The sequence below is a fragment of the Capricornis sumatraensis genome, chromosome 2 (genome assembly GCF_032405125.1).
Source record: "Capricornis sumatraensis isolate serow.1 chromosome 2, serow.2, whole genome shotgun sequence".
NCBI classification, from domain to species: domain Eukaryota; kingdom Metazoa; phylum Chordata; class Mammalia; order Artiodactyla; family Bovidae; genus Capricornis; species Capricornis sumatraensis.
This window is the reverse complement of record NC_091070.1, coordinates 41,701,551-41,723,045: the sequence shown is the minus strand read 5'-3', so window position 1 is coordinate 41,723,045 and position 21,495 is coordinate 41,701,551. Positions and strand designations below refer to the sequence as shown.

At 34.3% G+C, this 21,495-nt stretch overlaps 1 protein-coding gene across 2 annotated transcripts in view; it reads left to right on the top strand.

The window, feature by feature from the left end:
• COPS2 (COP9 signalosome subunit 2) overlaps positions 1-21,175 on the top strand; it is a 28,439-nt gene extending 7,264 nt beyond the window's left edge. The window contains exons 2-13 of one of the 2 annotated variants that reach the window (XM_068963769.1): positions 4,959-5,072; positions 5,727-5,804; positions 6,915-7,040; positions 9,118-9,207; positions 9,328-9,405; positions 11,394-11,568; positions 13,272-13,450; positions 13,559-13,611; positions 16,232-16,329; positions 17,493-17,575; positions 18,058-18,116; positions 18,992-21,175. In XM_068963769.1, the coding sequence (XP_068819870.1) occupies positions 4,959-5,072; positions 5,727-5,804; positions 6,915-7,040; positions 9,118-9,207; positions 9,328-9,405; positions 11,394-11,568; positions 13,272-13,450; positions 13,559-13,611; positions 16,232-16,329; positions 17,493-17,575; positions 18,058-18,116; positions 18,992-19,136 (1,278 nt within the window). In that variant the 3' untranslated portion in view covers positions 19,137-21,175. Of the gene's footprint in view, positions 1-4,958; positions 5,073-5,726; positions 5,805-6,914; positions 7,041-9,096; positions 9,208-9,327; positions 9,406-11,393; positions 11,569-13,271; positions 13,451-13,558; positions 13,612-16,231; positions 16,330-17,492; positions 17,576-18,057; positions 18,117-18,991 lie in introns of both variants that reach the window. The other variant, XM_068963767.1, reaches the window with a different exon arrangement.
• The last annotated feature ends 320 nt before the right edge of the window (positions 21,176-21,495 follow it).

The following is a 21,495-nucleotide window of genomic DNA, read 5'->3' as shown; positions in this document are numbered from 1 at the left end:
GAGCTAACATGCACTTTAGTGGATTTTTTTAAAAGCCCTTTTAACACTGTTCAGGTGCTTGCTTTTTCATATATTGCTTAAATTCTTTGATTTTTGATTAAAACATTCTCAAAATTTCAGTTTCTTAAAAGCATTTCACTTATACTTTTATAGTTATTGTATCTTCATCTGACATAGGGGAATTCGGTTTAGCAATATTTAATATTTTCCTATATTCCCTATTTTGACTAATGTCACTGTGTGTAACCAAATCGACTGTAGTCATTAAGGATAACTTTTTCCCCTTTCTTGTGCCCATGTGATGCGTCCTTTTATATTACATCCTTAACATCACATATACTTATTCTGTCCTCTGCCTTTTCTCCTGGTCTACTGCTTGGAATCAGGCCTTCATCGTCTATTGGCTAAACAGTTGTAAGAGTATCCAGTGGGCTACTTCCTTACTACCAGAGTGCTCTTCCTAAAACACAGATCTAGTTATTTCTCTATAAAATCTTTTAGTGGGTCCCCATTTGATATAAACTCTGCTAGACCTGTATAGTTCTGTTCCCCCGTCTGATACTAGTTTATCTCTCATCAGCTCTACATGCATCCTGTGCTTCAGCCCAATCAGACTACTGGTAGCTCTTCTAAATATGCAATGCTGTTTGACGCGTCCATGCTTTTGCATATTTGTTTTGTTTCAGTGCTTTTTATCATCCCTGGGAAAATGCATTCCTACTTTTAGACCTGGTTGAGGTAACTTTTCCTTCTAACTCATTCAAGAGTAGTTAATTACTCCTGATACACCACTGGACCTAGTATGTGTCTCTGTTACTGCTTCTGTTGTATTATATTGGTGTTTGATTTGCATATCTGTCTCAGACCATGAATAGCTTAAGGAGAAAGACTTCATTTTCATTTGTTGAGCACATTTAATTACTGGTTTATACTAAAGATCATTATCATTGAGTGTAAACACTATATGCTTACATGCTCAGTCACTTCAGTCATGTCCGACTCTCTGCGACCCCATGGACCATTGGCCCACCAGGCTTCTCCATCCATGGGATTCTCCAGGCAAGAATACTGGAGTCGGTTGCCATTTCCTTCTCCAGTAAACAATAGACATAAATAATATATAATAGATATTCTACACAACAGAATTATTCTAAAGACTTCTCAAAATATCTTCGGTTTAAAAATCATGCCAGTGTGGTAACTAAATAGCTTGCTGTAGTTCAGTTCGTATTGAGCTATGTGATTTACTGAGCTGCAAATGACAGGTTAGTGGTGTCACGGAGGCTGCAACATGGTGTTGCAGATCATAACCTAATTATAAGAAGCAAATCAGTAATGTATCAGTTGTGCCAATTCTCATGTATTTATCCATTCCAGCAACAACACTTAAGAATTGAATTGCAGTTGTGCAAAAAATAGTATACATTTCACTTCTTAATCCATATAATGTGAAAAACCAAAAGAACATATTCACAAAATGTTGAAGGCGGGATTAAGTCTTATCTCAATCGTAGTGATTCAGGGGAGTTCCTATAGAGTTTAGAAATAGCATTATTCTGGAGCCAGGCGGTGCCAGAAGTTGCAGGTAGTCAGTCTTGAACTACAAGAGGCCTTCAGACATGGTAGGAATTGTAAAGATTACTTTCTTCAACTGTGTTATAATCAGTTCAGTAATTGAACTTAACCTTCTGGCAACTCCATGTGTACCTCTTAGCTTTCTACTTACCTCTTAGGTCCTGGGCCATTTTTATTTTTTCCCATAATGTGTTGGCTAAGAAATTATATTTTACTTCTAAGTTCAGGAGTGCATTCTGAAGATTTAGGTTGCAGAAAAATGATTCTCTGGTTCTAGCTATTCCCATATATGATTGAACAGTTACTAGAGAAGAACTGATTTCCAAAGGTGTAGAGTACGTGAGTAGGTTTTTTAGCTAGGATTGTTTACTCCACATCTTCCCTGAGGAGGCAGATGACGCTTAAGCTGTAATGATAATGCAGTGTTTAACGAGGTGAAGAAAGGTAGAAAGAAAAAGGAATGGCATGTTCAAGGCAGAGTCAGAAGGACTTGTAGGTTCCAGCAGTATGGCTGCTCTTAGCTGTTCAGTGCCTCGTGTCACAGTTTCGTGTCTGCTCTTCCTCTGTTCCCCTTTCTCTTTTTTGTCTGGCATGCAAACTCCCATTTAGCTTTCAGAGCCTGGCTCAGAGGCCATCACTATCACAGCATGATTTGATGTGTCCACTTGGCTTGTTCATTATTTATTAATTGCTTTTTTAATCAGTTTTATTATAGCCAAACCTGAATTACAAAGTGAAGAAGTGAATGAATGATTATGAACTTTACTCACTACTCAGAATTTGACCTTATTTGTAAGAGAAGTGTTCCAAAGAATTTCATATGTGGAGCAAAACTGGTCTTAAATTTGTTAGACTGAGTGCTGGTGCTTCCCAGAAAGTATCCTTACTTGAGGAAATAATTACCCTCCAGAGGGCGCACATTACAAAGCCATGGTGGTCAGATAAAACTGATGGCTATGCTAACATCAGACATCTCCTTCCATCTGCTGCTCATAGGAAAAATTCATCTTGTGTTTACATATTTTTGAGCTTTCTAACACTACACTCATATACGTTTTTCTTTCATGTGCCTTATGAGACAATACAGAATTTTTCATAAATTGTGCCCCCCAAAATTTAAGTGTATTTGGATTTAGAAATAACTATAATACTATTCTTATCTTTTTTGTGTTTGCTTTCAGGCACAATTCTGAATTTCACATAAACTTGCCCTTTGTAATGACTTATAGCTGAAGGAAATCTCTCTACCTAAAATAATAGTTTTATTAACACTAATTTATGTATATTTTATAATCCTCATCATTAAGTTGAATATCCTGAAACTACTTTAAACTCTTATTTCTACTTCTCCACAAAATGATGTTACTTCAATTTTTCTTTCTGCATTATTGTTTCATAACCAGGAACTGAATTATGTAATGAAAAGTCACATAAAACTATATAATATAAATTAATTTTGTTTTACTTATTTTGATGTTACAAGACTAGCTGAAGTATAGTAATATAACTAAACAGCTATGAGTAACATGAAATACAGATAAAGCAAATATTTTTATTAACATATAGCTTTACTTAGCAATAGATTACTCTGCTTTATATAGCTCACCATCCTAGGTAGTTAGGCCATGTTAGAATAATAAAATTTAGACTTAGGGAATAGTGAAAACTAGATTATGAAACTAAAGAAAAAATAACTAACATTTAATAATAAGTAATACTATTAATAAGTATTTACAGTTTTCTTTTGTGTTGATTCTGTATCTTTCAGTACAAACCTATTTCTGAATCTGTGTAACCATCCCTTACTTGAAGAAAATGGCTTGGTGTCACTCATTCCAGGGAACCCTTTGCTGATACCTTTGTATCAGTTCAGTTACTCAGTCGTGTTCGAATCTTTGCGACCCCATGGACTGTAGCATGCTAGGCCTCCCTGTCCATCACCAACTCTGGAGTTTACTCAAACTCATGTCCATTGAGTTGGTGAGGCCATCCAATCACCTCATCCTCTGTCGTCCCCCTCTCTTCCCCCCTTCAATCTTTCCCAGGATCAAGGTCTTTTCCAATGAGTGAGTTATTCGCGTCAGGTGGCCAAAGTATTGGAGTTTCAGCTTCAACATCAGTCCTTCCAATGAATATTCATGACTGGTTTCCTTTAGGATGGACTGGTTGGATCTCCTTGCAGTCCACAGGACTCTCAAGAGTCTTCTCCAGCACCACAGTTCAAGAGCATCAATTCTTCGGCGCTCAGCTTTCTTTAATAGTCCAACTCTCACATCCATACATGACTACTGGAAAAACCATAGCTTTGACTAGATGGACCTTTGTTGGGAAAGTAATGTTTTCTGCTTTTTAATGTGTTGTCTAGGTTGGTCATAACTTTTCTTCCAAGGAGTAAGCGTCTTTTACTTTCATGGCTGCAGTCACCATCTGCAGTGATTTTGGAGTCAAGGAATGAAGTCTGTCACTGTTTCCTCTGTTTCCCCATCTATTTGCCATCAAGTGATGGGACCAGATGCCATGATCGTAGTCTTTTGTATAGGCTCAGTGTTTTCTAATACTTTGCCTTCAGTCAGAACATGTTTTCTGTTTATGTCTTTCAGCCACAAATTTAATGCCTTTTCCACCTTCCCTGAGTACTTTTCACACACCTTAGCCATAACTTTTGCAACAGCAGAGCTAGCACAGATTTCTTTTTCCTTAAGTTTCACAGGCAGAAGACTTGTTATTACCATGGATCTTATCAACCTCAGCATACATTTTTTTCTTACTGAGAACTTTTACTTTTTCAATTAAAAGAAGCACATTGGGGCCTTTCTTTGGCATATCTGAATTTCTAGCATCACTGTTTTTGAACTTTGGGGCCATTGTTAAGTACAGTAAGGGTGACTTGAACAAAAGCACTGTGATACCACAATAGTGGCTCTGATAACTGAGCCTGCTGTTTAGTGACTCACAGGTGGGATATGCCAGACAAAGGTATGATTCGCATTCAAGGTGGGATGAAGGGGGTTTTGAGGGGGAGGGGATTTCATCAAGATTTGTTTGTGCTACTCAGAATGACTTGCAGTTTAAAACATATTGTTTGTTTGTTTCTGGAATTTCCCAGTTTCCAGACCTCAATTGATACTCAACTGAAACCACAGAAAATGAAACCATGGATAAGAGGGACTACTGTATTCTGCTAACCACTTGATTTTGGCTTTTCCCCTTGTTATTTCAATAATGGTTAATGTCAATGGAATTTCTATCGTGTATTTAAATTGTGGTGGGTTTTTTTCTTATAAATATGTAGTTTTTCTCTTAACAGTATTCACATTTTAGCAATGTGTGGGTTTCTTTTCTTTTTTGTTTCTTTCATTTTAATATCTCTGTCTAACACACAGGAATACTCTGAAGATAGTAACTCTGAGCCAAATGTGGATTTGGAAAATCAGTACTATAATTCCAAAGCGTTAAAAGAGGATGACCCAAAAGCAGCATTAAGCAGTTTCCAAAAGGTTCATATTTTCTCTGATTGATTCTGTGTTTTGTGTTTTTCTAAATAATGTCTTAAATCAAGTAAATTGCAAATGATTTTATCTCAGAAGTATGTTTGGATATTTCGTGATAATCCTGTAAAAGAAGTTTGTATTATGCAATATAAACAAATATTTCAAAGGGGCTATCCTTTTTTTTTTCAATCAAGTTATCTATAGAACAGGACCATTGTCCCGAAAAACTTGTACAGTTCTGGCAGAAAGAGAAGCAATGAATGTGCTGGTCAGTAATTATCCCTGCAATCGTGTTCCTTTGTCTTTTGGTTCCAAAGCACATAGGTGTGGTTTCATTATAAAATAATGCGATTTCTTTCCTACTGATAAACTTCTGGGTTATTCTTAACCAGTGAAGTAACAAGTACTTCTGGGACTGTGTAATAATCAAGAAGTAGTTCTTATTTAATCTTTTGATGAAGAAACTTCAAAATAAGCTCACTTGTTCTTTCATAAGCATTTAAGACTGGTTTCTTTTCTTAAACCTTTCAAAAATGGCTTTGAAAAATAGAGTTCTTAGGGCACTGTTTTTCATGCATATGATGTAAAATTAATTTACAACTTACATATTGGGTGTTACTAAAAAATAACTATTAAATTATACTAAATTCTTTTTTAAAGGTTTTGGAACTTGAAGGTGAAAAAGGAGAATGGGGATTTAAAGCACTGAAACAAATGATTAAGATTAACTTCAAGTTGGTAAGATTTATTTGAGAGGAATTAAACTGATAATGAAATTCTATACTTAAAAACCTCATGGCAACAAAATGTCATATCTGCTTTCCTGAAATAATTCTGTTGTTATGTTTACATATTTAGCCTAATTTTCATTTGTGACTATAGTTATACTAAGTTTTAAAAATTCTACATGGGGGTCCTTCCTGGTGGTCCAGTGGTTAAGACTTCTACTTCCAATGCAGGGTCTGCGAGTTCAGTGGGGGAAATAAGATCCCCATGCCTCAGAGCCCAAAAAACAAACAAACAAACAATCAAACAGAAGCAATATTGTAACAAATTCAATAAAGACTTAAAATGGTCCACATCAACAGAATCTTTTAAAAATTCTGCATAGTATACAAGGTTTTCTATAAATTAACTTATATGCTCTGAGGAAAGATAGACCCTCTGCCAAAATATTTAATGCTGGAAATTTTACTAATAGTCCTTCATTTCCTCAGGTCTTTCATGTTTCCTGGAATAACTACAGTTATGCAAATAGTCCTGCAAAGAATAGCAGCTGTAGCTACACCCACTATTTAGTAGGGCCTTAGGTGGGAGGATTTTCCCCCTTTTAGAAGTGGGGAGGACTTTTCTTGAGAGTGGGATGAGTACCTGGGCTTGAAGGAATTTTTTTCCTTTCACATTTTACTATAAGAGCTTACCAATAATAGGGAGAAAAGAAATGCATAACTATGTTAGAGAGCTTCCTGATGAAGGAGTAAATTTTCAGGAAAGAATATTTTAAAAGTTGGTCTTACTTATTTTTTTGGTCTATGAATATTTTAGTATTTATGATTTAAATAAATATGTTTATTGTGCCGTGAGGAACAATATCTGAAATTTGGAAAATCTATAAATTCTACTTTTGCAAAGGCTGACATCATAAATTTAGTTCATTTACTGAGTAATCTAGTAATTTCAAATTTAAGTTAAAATGTTTGTAGTGTTTCTGTCATATATAGTTCCTCTATTATTGAAAAACTATTGTTTTTTAATTAGGTAATAATAGGTATTTCTATAATCTTAATCATATGTACATATCTCAGTAAGTAAATATGTACCTAGTAATGCATTCTTCTTCCCTCACAGACAAACTTTCCAGAAATGATGAACAGATATAAACAACTATTGACCTATATTCGGAGTGCTGTCACAAGAAATTATTCTGAAAAATCCATTAATTCTATTCTTGATTATATCTCTACTTCTAAGCAGGTTAGAGTCTGTTTTTGGCTGTTGGTATTTATCAGTATGTTTATACTTAAGAGCTTTGTTTTTTGTTTTTGAGGCCTAGAAGTTCTATTTAATCAGTTATGCTAGTTTTAATTTTAGTATGCTTTTAAAATAATGTATGCTATTTTCTTGGCAACAGGATAGTATATAGTATTAAAAGGGAATAACCCAAGCTTCATCTCTTCAAATAATATCTTCAGATACTAACATAATCTGCACACAGGTTTTGCAGGCTTATAGTAGACTCCCATGCAGTTTCTAATAAACATCATCAGCACTTCAGCTAGCCTTCTTGAACTGTTAATAACCTAACAGTGAGTCATAGGTTCTTTGTGTAGATTTGATTAGATAGAGATCCTTGGGAGGAGAATCTGTATTCATTGCCATCAGTAGTTGGCATTACTCATTAGGTAATCAATAAATGCTTCTACAAAGGATAGGTGGATGATGAAAAAAGGGGCTAATGATGATACTACAGTGGGCATGAATGATAATGCTTTCATTATTTTAGTTTTTGATTATTAAGAAAAGCAATGATGATTTTAGTTTTTTGCTAAAATAATTTCAATTGGATTATTTGTTCATATTCTTCTAAGCAACATAGTCCTAAGTTTCAGCTTTACTATGCCATGATATTTGAGCACAAGAAGTATTTTCTGTATCACTTAGCATTTCTCAGAACATTTGATACTTTTCATACTCAAAAAATGTTCACCTCAGAACCAGTCTTTCATTCTGTCTTTTCTACTAAATGTCATTTTTATTTCTTGAAGTTTATTGTTTTTATATATAAAATATATGTAATGGAAATAGAGGAAGATAAAACTATGTTTAGAACATTAACACTTCATGGCACTAATTCAGGGCTTCCCAGTATATTGGGGCTTTTCTTAAGTGGAAAAATGTTTCCTGAGTTTTTACAAACATGTCACATCATAATACTTTTTGTATGTTATTTTTAAATATTATGTCAGATGGTGGGGGGCAGAACTAAGTAATTTTCAGCAAGATTGTATGTTGCTTCATGCTGTTATATGTAAACTTTTTGTCTTTTGAAAGTAAGTATAGATATTAGTTGGGCAGCACTTACTGACTGTGCAATCGACAGTCATGAATAAATAGGCAGCCTTTTCTGAAAGTATCAAACTTACCTGTTGCCATGGCCCTCTTACCCCCTGATCCTGTTAAATATGTAGGAATCAGGTATTCACACAAAGGTAGAGCCAGAAGTGGGAGGAGGGGACAGAGGAGCTTATAATGCAAAACAAATGGCAGTTTCCATTAAAAAAGTCATATTCAGACTCTGAACTGATGGTGTTAGACAAAGCTAAAATTGTGCTTAAGTTTTCCCTCCCCTCAACTCCAGCAGTTTATCAGTCACTTAAAAATTTTAGTCCAGTTAATTGATTAGTCACATTTATAGAAGAATTTTTGAGGAAAGAGGCTTATTCTTTGCTTCTTCAGCAGCTTACTTAGTGTTTGCTTCATGCTGCTGCTGCTGCTAAGTCGCTTCAGTCGTGTCCGACTCTGTGCGACCCCATTGACGTCAGCCCACCAGGCTCCCCCATCCCTGGGATTCTCCAGGCAAGAGTACTGGAGTGGGTTGCCATTGCCTTCTCTGGTTTGCCACATAGTAGTTCCCAAATAAGAGTTGAGTGCATAAGATACATACTATTCATAATAAACAGGGGGTCTCAAAGAGTTGGGCACTACTGAGCAACTGAGCATGCACACAATTCTTGTGCTTGCCATTTCCTTTGCTAACATAAAATGAGTTATTAGATTTGGAAGGACAAACCTATACTATTAGAGCATTAGACGTTTTCTGGGTTTTATTTTAAATGCATAAAAGCACATGTTGGCATTTTTTGTAAATTTGGTCTATACTTTTGCTAAGGTTTTGTTAATTTTGTGGACTGTCACAGACATTCAGTAAGATACAGCTAGTGTATCATGTATATTAAAGTTCAAAGATGCACTTTTGGTTTGCTCAAATTAACTTTATTAACAGGTACAAATTTGCTGTTTACAATTATAGAATTCTGATTTTTTATGTCAGATGGATTTACTGCAGGAATTCTATGAAACAACACTGGAAGCTTTGAAAGATGCTAAGAATGACAGACTGTGGTTTAAGACAAACACAAAGGTAACAATTGTAATAATTACTTTTTTTTTCTTTTGAAGAGTGGGTGGGCATCCGTGATAAACTCTAAAGATGTACCTTTTGTTGAAATCTTGTAATTCTAATAAGTTTATTTTTTTACAGCTGGGGAAATTATATTTAGAACGAGAGGAATATGGAAAACTTCAAAAAATTTTACGCCAGTTACATCAGTCCTGCCAGGTAGCTTTTCTTTTATTTTTTATCTTACTATTTCTTCATAAGAAAAAATTATATTGGAAACATTGCTTAGGGATATTTTCAAGCATCATCAAAAAAATAAAATTTGGAAAATAAGTTACCAGAAAGCTAAATTTTTCTGACTATTACATTACTTCCTCTGTTAATCATAATTTCAGTCCTTATTTTTGAAGAATGAGGCATAGGTATCAATAAACAGACCAGTCATTAATATTAAGAATAATAAGCATTTCATATTTAGTTATATACCCTATAAAAATCAGAAAGGATGTTGTAGACATACATTTTAAAGATATTTTATACTCTAGTTTTCGTGTATGAATCCTCTGTAACAACAGTGTCCTGTAGAACTTCATGTGATGTTAGAAGCATTCTGTATCTGTGCTTTCCAGTATGGTTGCATCAGCCACATGTCATCAAGCACCTGAACACTGACTAGGGAGATGGAGGTACTGAGTTTTTCATTTAACTTATAAACTTGTGTAGCCATATTACACCTCTATAACTTTTAAGTGTGAGCTGTAATTTTGTATTCGTTTTTTGTCTTGACCAATAAATTACTTGATACTAGTTCAAATATTAAATAGAAATGCTGTTTTAAATATTTTTATGCTCTTTCAATGCCATGTACTTTTTTTTTTCAAGACCATGTTGCAGGTTGATTTTAATGATTTAAATGTATAAAAACATGTAAACTTTTACCAACTATCTTTAAAAATGCACATGCACAGATCCATATCCAATACAGAATCTTTTGAACATTATCATTTTTCATACTATGTACTATTAATTATATATTTTATTTCTGTGAATGAGGAAAAGGTTGATCAGAAAAGTGTTCTAAATCATCTTCACATATTTTCATTTAATAATGTTACCTTTTTGGGTTTTATAAACATGAAAATGTTTTATGTTTTATAATAGTTTCAGTTTATAAGGCAAATCAGTCATTTGTGGATTGTTTTTTATCTACACGTTCTTAAGGAGGGCTTAGTCTGATGCATAAACAGCTGTGTATTCAGTTCCTTGTGAAATGAAAATCGTAGAGAAGGCATTTCTAACTGAATGAAAGTCTTTCGGTATATACATAAGGAATATGAAAAAAACCCTCTGGAGAAGTTTTTGCTTGGTTTATTTTGCAGCATAAGGGAAATGCTATCTGGATTGTAAATTGGATTAAAGCATAGGAGAAATGCATGATAATCTGAACATACAGATTGTCTTACATATCATATTTTTTAGTCTGGTTGTGTTTTGTTAGTGGATAACTAAAGGAAAGTCTTAAGTTAGAAGACCCAATAAATAATAAGTTTTGGCTTTGTGTATGTCAGTGCTTGATATTTATGATTATCTGACTGTCAACCATATTCTGTTTTCACAGCTTGTGTTTATGGGCTGTTGATCATCTTTCAAAGACAAACTCAAATGTCACCACCTTTGTTATTCCTTTGACATCCCCCAAGAGAATTAATCTTCTCTTCCATCCTTGGTACTTCATTGGTGCTTCAGCTAAAATTATTATCATTTATAACTTATCTGTTGGCATATTGGTCTTCTATATTGTGAACTTTGTGAGACCAGGACATCAGCTTATTTAACTTTGTATTTCCCCAAGGTAGACCAAGCACCTGGCTAGGAAGGCACTTGATTGAAGGCACAAAGTGCTTTTGATTGAATCAGTGCATCTAAAGTGGTTGTGAAGATTTGGAGAAGACTAAATAATCTCCTGGATAAAACAAAACATTTCAACTTTTGTACATTAAAAAAAAAAACACCTCCTTATTGAATAACTGTAAAGTACAAAGGCCATTGAAGGTCATATTCTTAGTAATCTAGGTGCCAGTTGAAATTTGTAATTCATTTTCCCACAGAATTAGTATCATAAATGTAAGGTTCTCAGGCTAGCTCCAAAATCACTCTGTTGACTCTGAATTCTGTCTTCACTGGATTTTCATTATTTGTTTTCCTAGACTGATGATGGAGAAGATGATCTGAAAAAAGGCACACAGTTATTAGAAATATATGCTTTGGAAATTCAGATGTACACAGCACAGAAAAATAACAAAAAACTTAAAGCACTCTATGAACAGTCACTTCACATCAAGTCTGCCATCCCTCATCCATTGATCATGGGAGTTATCAGAGGCAAGTTTGGTTTGCAAAGGTTGGGCAGTGTTATGGGAAGATAATCAAGATGTCTTTGGATTTTGACTGATTAACTCTATTTTAGTGAAAATAAATGGCAAAGTAGTAAAGACAAATGAAATGATCTAGTTAGTAAGGAATTAGGATGAGTTTTTGTCTTTTTGAAATTTATATCAGTAAATTATTAATAGAAAATTCACCATCAGAAGTTCTATTCTTGAATTGTAATGTATATAAAATTACCTTCTGTTTTAGTGATTTTTTTAACTGAAATATTATTGATTTACAGTGTGTTAATTTCTGCTGTATAACAAAGTGATTCAGTTATACATATATATATACATATTTTTATAGTCTTTCCAATTATGATTGATCACAGAATATTGTATATAGTTCCCTGTGCTATAGGATAAGACCTTGTTTATCTATTCTGTACGTAATAGTATGCATTATTAATCCCAGACTCCTCCCCCCATTCCTCCTTGGCAACCACATGTCTGTTCTCTATGTCAATGAATCTGTTTTATAGATAGGTTCATTTGTGGCTTTACTTTATATAAGTGATACCATACGGTATTTGTCTTTCTCTTTCTGGTTTACTTTGCCTAGTATGATAAACTCTAGTTGCATCCATGTTGCAGCAAATGGCATTATTTTGTTATTTTTTTATGGCTAATATTCCACTGTATATATGTATCACATCTTCTTTATCCATTCATCTGTCAGTGTACATTTAGGTTGTTCCCATGTTTTGGCTATTGTGAACAGTGCTGCTGTCAACATAGGGGTCATATATCTTTTTGAATTATAGTTTTGCCCAGATACATGCCCAGGAGTGGTATTGCTGGATCATATATAGTAATTCTATTTTCAGTTTTCTGAGGAACCTCCATACTATTCTCCATAGTGATTGTACCAAGTTAAATTAATTGTAATAACTTACATTAAAATAACATTATTTTTACAACTAAAATAGTGTAGGAGGGTTCTCTCTTCTCCACATCTACAGTATTTGTTATTTGTAGACTTTTTAATGATGGCCATTCTGACTAGTATGAGTTTGGTACTTCATTGTAGTTTTGTTTCGAGAATTTCTTATTATTCTTATTTATCTTTATTTATGATTTTTGGTTTCTCTGGGTCTTTGTTGCTGTGCCTGTGCTTTCCCTAGTTGCAGCAAGTGGGGGGCTACTCTTCATTGTGGTGCGTGGGCTTCTCTTGTTGCAGAGCACAGGCTCTGGGCACTTGGGCTTAAGTAGTGGCAGCATGTGGGCTCCACGGTTGGAGCTTGCAAGCTCTAGAGCTCAGGCTCTAGTTGTGGTAGCATGGGCTTAGTTTCTCTGCAGCATGTGGAATCTTCCCAGACCAGGGATCATACCCGTGTTCCCTGCATTGGCAGGCAGATTCCTACCCACTTGGAGCACCAGGGAAGTCCACCTCACTGTAATTTTGATAAAATTACTTTCTATTTCAACTGAGGATAAAGATTTGCAAATGCTTGTTTGGCTGATGTTTAATGAAGAGCTTAGTTTTTAGAATTCAGTATGTGCCCTTTGTCCACTTCGGGAGCAAGTACTCTTCAGGTTATAGAATTAAAAGACTAGAAGCTACTGACATAGTTTTCATTTGATTTTTATGAAGTGGTCAGTCTTATTATTATAGAACTGAAAATGTCCACTTTTTTCCTGTTTTATTCTTTACAGAATGTGGTGGTAAAATGCACTTGAGAGAAGGTGAATTTGAAAAGGCACACACTGATTTTTTTGAAGCCTTTAAGAATTATGATGAATCGGGAAGTCCAAGACGAACCACTTGCTTAAAATATTTAGTCTTAGCAAATATGCTAATGAAATCGGGAATAAACCCATTTGACTCACAGGAGGTATGTTTGTGCTCTAATTGTTCATTTCTGTCAGCTGTCTCTTGTGAAAATAAATGTTATTCTTTCTTTGTACATATACATAATTAATCCTTTTTTTTTCCTAACCAGGCCAAACCTTACAAAAATGATCCAGAAATTCTAGCAATGACGAATTTAGTAAGGTAAGATTTAGTGTTTCAGTCAAGATAAATTACCTTAAAGCAGTGAATAAAGAAGAGAGCGGAGAGAATTTTTCAGAATTCAGTTAATACTCAATGTGTTATTTTGACCTGAAGTATACGAAAGTTTGTAAAATTTTTGAACTCATTGATTATACTGTTTCTATTAGTCACAAGATTTTGTAAGTATTTACTGCTTTTTTTCCTCATTATCTTTGTGTGTGTATACACATACTGTTTCTCAGTAGAAAGAAGCTATAGAGGTTTTAAAACAATTTCACAGTGTTACAGTTTCTACCTGCCTTAATCCAAAATGAAATTATGAATTGGTCTACATAAGTCAAGAATTTTCTGTGAGACAGTTTGCTTACTTGTATATTTGCTTAATTGACAAGATAAATCGCCTCAAATAAATTTGCCTCAGCTAATTTTCTCATGTAAGGAGCAGCAGAAGGGTCATACTGGTAGGAATCCTAAGGATTTATTGTTGCCTTCTGTGGAGAAAGATATGACTAATGATGGCTAATACTGAAAAACCTGCCATCATCAATTAATATTAAAAAAAGAAAAAAAGAAAGCAAAAGCCTAGAAAAGAAGACATTTTTGTAAAAGAAATCAGTGAGCAAGAAAAACGTTTCTTTGGACCAGGAATAAATGTAGCCTATGATTTATTGTGCTTCCTTTGTAGAAAACTAGGAGAGAGACTTCCTGGGTTTCAAGTCCATCGCTCCAGACTATACAGCTGACTTTACTAAGACAGGGAGAGTGTAGTTAGGGGTGTGAGGCAGGGTTGAGTTTTTTTGTTTGTTTTCAGATATATGTAGGTAATTTAGATGACCAGACATTCTCTTAATAGTCTTTTTTTTTTTTTTTAAATTTAAGAAAGTACTGTTGGGTGATAAATTACAAGTCACCTAAATGTAAATTTTATATACTTATAGCCTATTTCATTATATTGTTTAAGCTCAAAAGACAATTTCTTTGTCTTTATATCAAGCAGTGTATTCTATTTACATTTGGACACATTAAGAGATTATTTGGTTAGAGATTAATTTCATAATACTTCAAAAAAATTAGGTTAAATTTCTAAGCAACAGTTTAACTTGAAAACTCTTTAAGAAATATTGCAGGAAAGTATTTCCCTGGACGTTAGTATTTTGTTCAGATTAAATTGGTTAAATGCATTAAATGGATTAAAGTACTGATTTGTCAGACCTTATCTCAGTTTACTCCAGAGAAGTCTTTGTATTGGAACTCTGAAACTTATTTTAATGATAAATTTTAAAAGAAGTAGCCTGTGATGTCCCACATTTTGTATAAGGTTCTTTTTTAAGCTACTTAAACAGTGGAAGAATGTGTCTTGTGTGTCTGCAAGTGCTTTCACTATTTGAATATCTCCTTCTGTAGTATATTACAATAATATATTTGGGGTAGGTAAGAAAAGTAATGCTTCCTAATTTTATCTTCCTAGTCAGTTGCCAGCAGACTAGAGGAAAATAATTCCTGTTGAAGCAGTTGAATCACCTGCCCTTAACATGAAGTTACATTGCGACCCAACAGATGGAAGCACAGCAGAGGGCGTGCAGAGTGGCTGATGATATGTGTTACATATAAAGCAGACAGTGGTGCCATTTCCAGAAGGTTGGCTTCTTCCTTCTCAGCACCTTTAGCAGTCCCCATAGTGCTTCAGGGAGAAGGCAATGGCACCCTACTCCAGGACTCTTGCCTGGAAAATCCCATGGACGGAGGAGCCTGGTGGGCTGCAGTCCATGGGGTCGCTAAGAGTCGGACATGACTGAGCGACTTCACTTTCACTTTTCACTTTGATGCATTGGAGAAGGAAATGGCAACCCACTCCAGTGTTCTTGCCTGGAGAATCCCAGGGACAGGGGAGCCTGGTGGGCTGCCGTCTATGGGGTCACACAGAGTCAGACACAACTGAAGCGACTTAGCAGCAACAGCATAGTGCCTCAGAGAGTAGATAGTAGATACCTCAGACAATCATGAACATAAATCAGCCTTTGACCTTCTGCAGCAGGGTCCATCACTCTCTACTTTGTGCGTGTATCCCATCTGCCAGCAATATTTCTGCCGTATAGTTCACTGGAATTTTAAGGCGAAAGAGAATTGAGAATCAAATGTTCCCTTTAAGAAGTTTTGGCAGTTGCTGGTACCTTGCTAGAAGATAAAAATTAAGGAAGCTGCATTTATGAGTAAACTTCAGAGAGGATATACTGTCTTTGTATTCAGACTCCTCCATTCAGTAGTATACATGAAACCTGGTTTCTTGGAGATTAAATGCACAGTTTAACTTAAAAGCATCAAGCATTGAACAGTTACTAAATATTTGTCAGCTCTTAACAATACTAAGACTTTGAGGTTTTAATTAGCTGTGTATAACATAAAACCCCACATGATTTGTCTTTCTTTTATAAAACCAAATGCATTAAAAGAAAATTCATTTTATTTTCGGAAGGATCTGTGTATGTTTAATTCTAATTTCCATGACAGAAACTGTAATTTAGATTTTTCGTATAAAAATTGAGAAACAGCCTCTTCGGATTATCTGATTTAATATGACTTCATCATGTTTGACAAAATTTATGCTTTTCTTTTTTGTTAGTGCCTATCAGAATAATGACATCACTGAATTTGAAAAGATTCTAAAAACAAATCACAGCAACATCATGGATGATCCTTTCATAAGGGAACACATTGAAGGTATATGTTTTCTGCTGACTGGATTCTGTTACTTTCTTTGCTACTATCAAACAATACTTAATGGAGCTACATGGAATTAAGGCATTTTTCTTTTGTTTATTGCAAAATATAGACTTGTTTGTAAATGCTGTCATAGAATAAAATATTCCTTAAAATTATAAAGCTGTTTTAAAGACGTCACTAGGTAATTTCATGTTATTAATGTAATCAAGTTCTATATGATGTCCATTTCATTTAAAAGGAGGCTGTCACTTTTACCTTCTGATTTAGATATTATTGCATGTTTATTACTGACGTTTAGGTTCCAAGTTAAGTTTTAGGATTTATTTTTGACAACAGAAGCCTTGAAACAGCCTGCTATAGATAATGCTAAGATGCACTTATTTTGAAAAGGTATGTAATAACAAATGTATGAGATTTTTAATAAGTTTTGATTAACAAAGATAAAAATTGTCTCTCTGTTCTAGAGCCACTTATACCTCCAGTGTTCCTACCTGTTATGGAGCTATTTGAGGGTTTTTAATAACTGGAACAATTCATTCAGATGCATTAAGAAAATCCAAAGAATACTTTGGAAGTAATGTTCTTTTGTTCCTCACCTTCCTTTCTCTTTCACTCAACAGACAAAGTTCTTATTTGAACTGAGAATACTATATTTTGTGTGTATAAAAAAGAAATACAGAAGCCTAGTGCCTGAACTCCTATTTTTTTTTAAAAGGACACTGTACATGAAGAACTGGGAAAAACTGTAGAATCACCTTATAAAATGTAATATTCTAGTTTATGAGAGAGCATAAAATAAGGAACTTGACTAGTTGGTATAAATTAGAGCTTCTTGAAAGAGGAAATGATAGAGGAAATGATGAGCAGTGAAGTGTTATTAAGAATGCAAGAGGTATTTCAAATAGTATTACAACATTAGCAAAATCAGAGAGATGGAAACAAGAAAAACTTATTTGAAAGAGAGCCTCTAATCCTGTGGTACATCTGTTGAACTCAAATGTTTTTAGACATAAATTGCTTATTCCCTCACTAGACAGAGAGAGAGGTTTTAAGAAGATAAATGATACAGTTAATTAATACAATTTAGGTGTGCCTAGTGATTCATAAAGATAACACAAACTAGTAAATATAAATGTATTATTTTAACTTTTGTCTTTCAGAGCTTTTGCGAAACATCAGAACACAAGTGCTTATAAAATTAATTAAGCCTTACACAAGAATACATATTCCTTTTATTTCTAAGGTACTTATATTCATTATAATTTGTATTTATAAATGCAATATATATTTAAAAGAGTTATACTTGGTAACAATATTTTTTAAAATACAGCATAACTTAAGGTTTTTCCTTTTAATGTGAATTTTTCTGTTTTCCTGGTGTAAATTGAGTTAAAAGAAATGAGAAAGGAGGAGTCATTACATTTCATTTTAAAGATTCCTTCAGCCTCAGTAAAATTGTAAGAGAGAAAGTAGTGGCTGAAATACTTAATTGATGTATATTGTTAACCCCAACCACAATAAAATTAGAGTAGGAATATACTTTTAAAGTTAACAGAGCAAAATTTTATCAGACTTGTGTTCTCAGTATTCTGAAGAGATAATGAAATTTGTTTTAACATTTCTCTTTTTTAAGTGGTAGAAACTAATTTAAAATAATATTTATATAGAATCATAAAGTCCTCTAAAAAGCTAATTCGTAGAATTATAATGAGTTTTTTGTCTTAGGAGTTAAACATAGATGTAGCTGATGTGGAGAGCTTGCTGGTGCAGTGCATATTGGATAAGTAAGTACTTGACTATTTTTTTTTCCACAAAATGTTTAGGGCATAAAGTTTGAATAATGATGGCAAAGATAGCAGTTGAATTCTTGAGTTTTCATAAAAGGCACCCTTCGGCTGTAGTTTTCTATCGAGAGAGATACTTGTATGTGACGGCTTTTTATAAATGAATGATCATATTAAGCACATGATCTTTGAAAAAGTTCTAAATGACTTTTCAAAAGATTTCTCATTCAGTGTATGACCCTATATGCCTGCCTGCTCAATTGCTTCAGTTGTGTCCAACTCTTTGCAACCCTATGGACTGTACCCCGCCAGGCTCCTCTGTCCATGGGATTCTCCAGGCAAGAATACTGTAGTGGGCTGCCATTTCCTTTTCCAGGAGATCTTCCCCACCCAGAGGTTGAACCTGTGTCTCTTACGTCTCCTGCATTGGTAGGGGGGTTCTTTACCACTGAGCTATCTGGGAAGCCCCTGATAGACCCATCTATACAGCTAGATAATTATTTAATGAGTAGTATTATTTCATTTTTAAAGTATAAGGTATGGTATCTGTTACTTTGGAAATGGTATCTTTCTTAAAGGCAAGAAATGTTATTTTTAAAGCTTCTCATATTACATTTACTCTTGATTAATTGGGTAAGTATATGTCTGTTGGTTCTTTCAGTGAAATTGATGAAAGATAGCTGAAGTCTGGTTTCTTTCTAAAGTTTGAATAAGCTAATGAATGTTAAATTAATGCTGATTGCAACCATTTAATGTAGACTGCAGGGGTGGGGGGTTGTTTTTGCATTTATTGATATTGTGACTATTTTATAAAGTCCAAACGATATGTTTAGTGAAAATGGTTTGTAGACATGTCATCTTTTATTTATTTCCAGCACTATACATGGCCGAATTGATCAAGTCAACCAACTGCTTGAACTGGATCATCAGAAGAGGGGTGGTGCCCGATATACTGCACTAGATAAATGGACCAACCAACTTAATTCTCTCAACCAAGCTGTAGTCAGTAAACTGGCTTAACAGAGAACAAGCTTTTACAGACATACTTAAGGCAACAGTGCAGAGATGTAACCCTTAAAAGAACTGGGAATGGCAAAACTACTGTCGGTTGATGTGTCCTGAAAATTATTGGAGTTATGGCAGAAGTGCTTTTTTTGATCAACTGGTTTGTGTTTTGCTGCTGCATTTATCCCAAGAAAAAAAAAACAGCTTTAATCTCCAGAAGAAAACCAAAATGCCATGGGATTTATGCTGTATTGACATCTTGCCCTAAAACATACAACATCATAGTAATTTGTCGTGGGCAACATGACCAGAGAGAAGATTTTTGTCATGATTTTAAACACACTGACACGCTACTGTTGGTTAAATTTAAACATGTTTTACCTGCAGAAATTCTCTCACAAATAACCTGCAATAACTTGAAATGCATACCCTTTTGAACACTTCCTTTTCTCATGTATAAATTAAAATGTTTGCTGCATTTTGCAAAATGTCAATTCTCCAAAAATGTGTCCGTATATTTCTGTACCTGCAGTGTAGTAAAGGTTTAGATGAAACCCCATAATTATAGTGGCATACTGTCACTTAGGTTTCAAGCAGCAAAATAAACAGTGCAGCTCAGAAATTGTAGTTTGGTTCTTGATGTGTTTTTATTACATGTGGGGTTTTTGTTTTGTTTTTTAGTACCTTAGAAATGTCAAATTGTTCTTCAGTTAATAATTTTTAAAAGCCTGAAAGTAAATAAGTTGGTTATTTGCTTTCAAGTTTTTGAAAGTAGTCTTTATTGATAAGGAGAATTAGTTTCTAACAAAAAAACTTGCATAGTACTTAACTTTGACAGTGATACTTTAAAGGAATAATTTTGTTTTTAAAGAATGATACTCCTTTTTAAAAGATTCTAACTCAGAATGTTCACTTTAAACAAATATGCCAGAATATAGACAGCTAAATGAATGTTACCCTGCATAGTGATCATGCTGGAAAATTATTTCCTAATTCCAGCAATCTACCATTGCTCAAAACCTCTTGGGTTTTACTCTTTGAGAATTGCATTCAGAGCTAATTTAAGTCACACACACTGTTAACTTTATGATTACATAATTGTTAAAATATTATCCAGCTTTTGTTCTGTGTGCTGTGCTGTGCTCGGTCATGTCCAACTCTTTTTGCGACCCCACGGACTGCAGCCCGCCAGGCTCCTCTGTCCATGGGATTCTCCAGGCAAGAGTACTGGAGTGGGTTGCCATTTGCTCCTCCAGAGGCTCTTCTGGAGACCTAGGGATTGAACTCGTGACTCTTGCATCTCCTGTATTGGCAGGCAGATTCTTTACCACTAGCACCACCTGGGAAGCCCTGATTGTTCTATAGTTAAACATTATTTGGCACCAAATGTCTTTTTACTGTTTCCAAAAATTAAATCTATCTTTGAGGTAATAGTAGGAATATGCAACTGGCTTTGAAGGCAATCCCAAAGAGTTTTAAAGGTATTTTGAGCAGTGGTAGCATAGTTAAGAGAATGAACTGTGGCCTTTGAAGGTGATAATCTAAAAGGAGACACAGCTCATTTGAATGTATTGAGTTTTGGATGTATTTGTTTCATTTTTAAAAGTTCACATTATTTTATAGTGTCGAAGGAAGAACTAAGATTAAGATAATTTCTTTGGTTTTTCTATTGCTTGTTATTATGTAAAAAAGTGAGTGGCAGTTAAGAAGGAAGACTGTTATAGCTAAAGAATGACAACCAAGAATTTTTGAACTTTAAATCAGATTTTATAAACAGTGGAAGGAGCATGGACTTAAAACAAGGCATGCTTATTCAATTTTGTCAAAATTTTACGAAAATATGTGATATATATTTATACTAAAACTATATAATCCTTAGATTTAGGAGAGCAATCAGTTAATGTCTTTAGCAGATTAAAGCAGTATTAAATACAGGTGCAACTTGAAAATGTAGAAAACTGAAAGAAAATGAAAGACAATGTCTCTGGTAGGGAATAAAAAAGTTTAAGATATTATAAAACTATGTGTATTTTCTTCTCTTTTGCATAAATCATTTGTGGAAAATGTGCAGAGTTTTTTTTTTTTTAACAGGAGTGGTCATAATTAGGATTTATTTTTCAACATAATTTAGAAACTCTTGTTACCCAAATAAAAATGACAAGTTTCTGTGCCTGTATTCAAATATGTATGCATGTGATATAATTGGAAAAAAGACTTTGCTTATGTTTGAATTGATGGAATTAGAATTCAGGGGATTTGAAATACGGTTTAATCTTTAACCCTATCCTCCAAGTTGTAACAGGCCCAGTTCTCCTGTGGTATCTTTGCTGTGTGCAGTGGTGCATCTTCCGGTGCCCAGAGGGAAAGCGTGCAC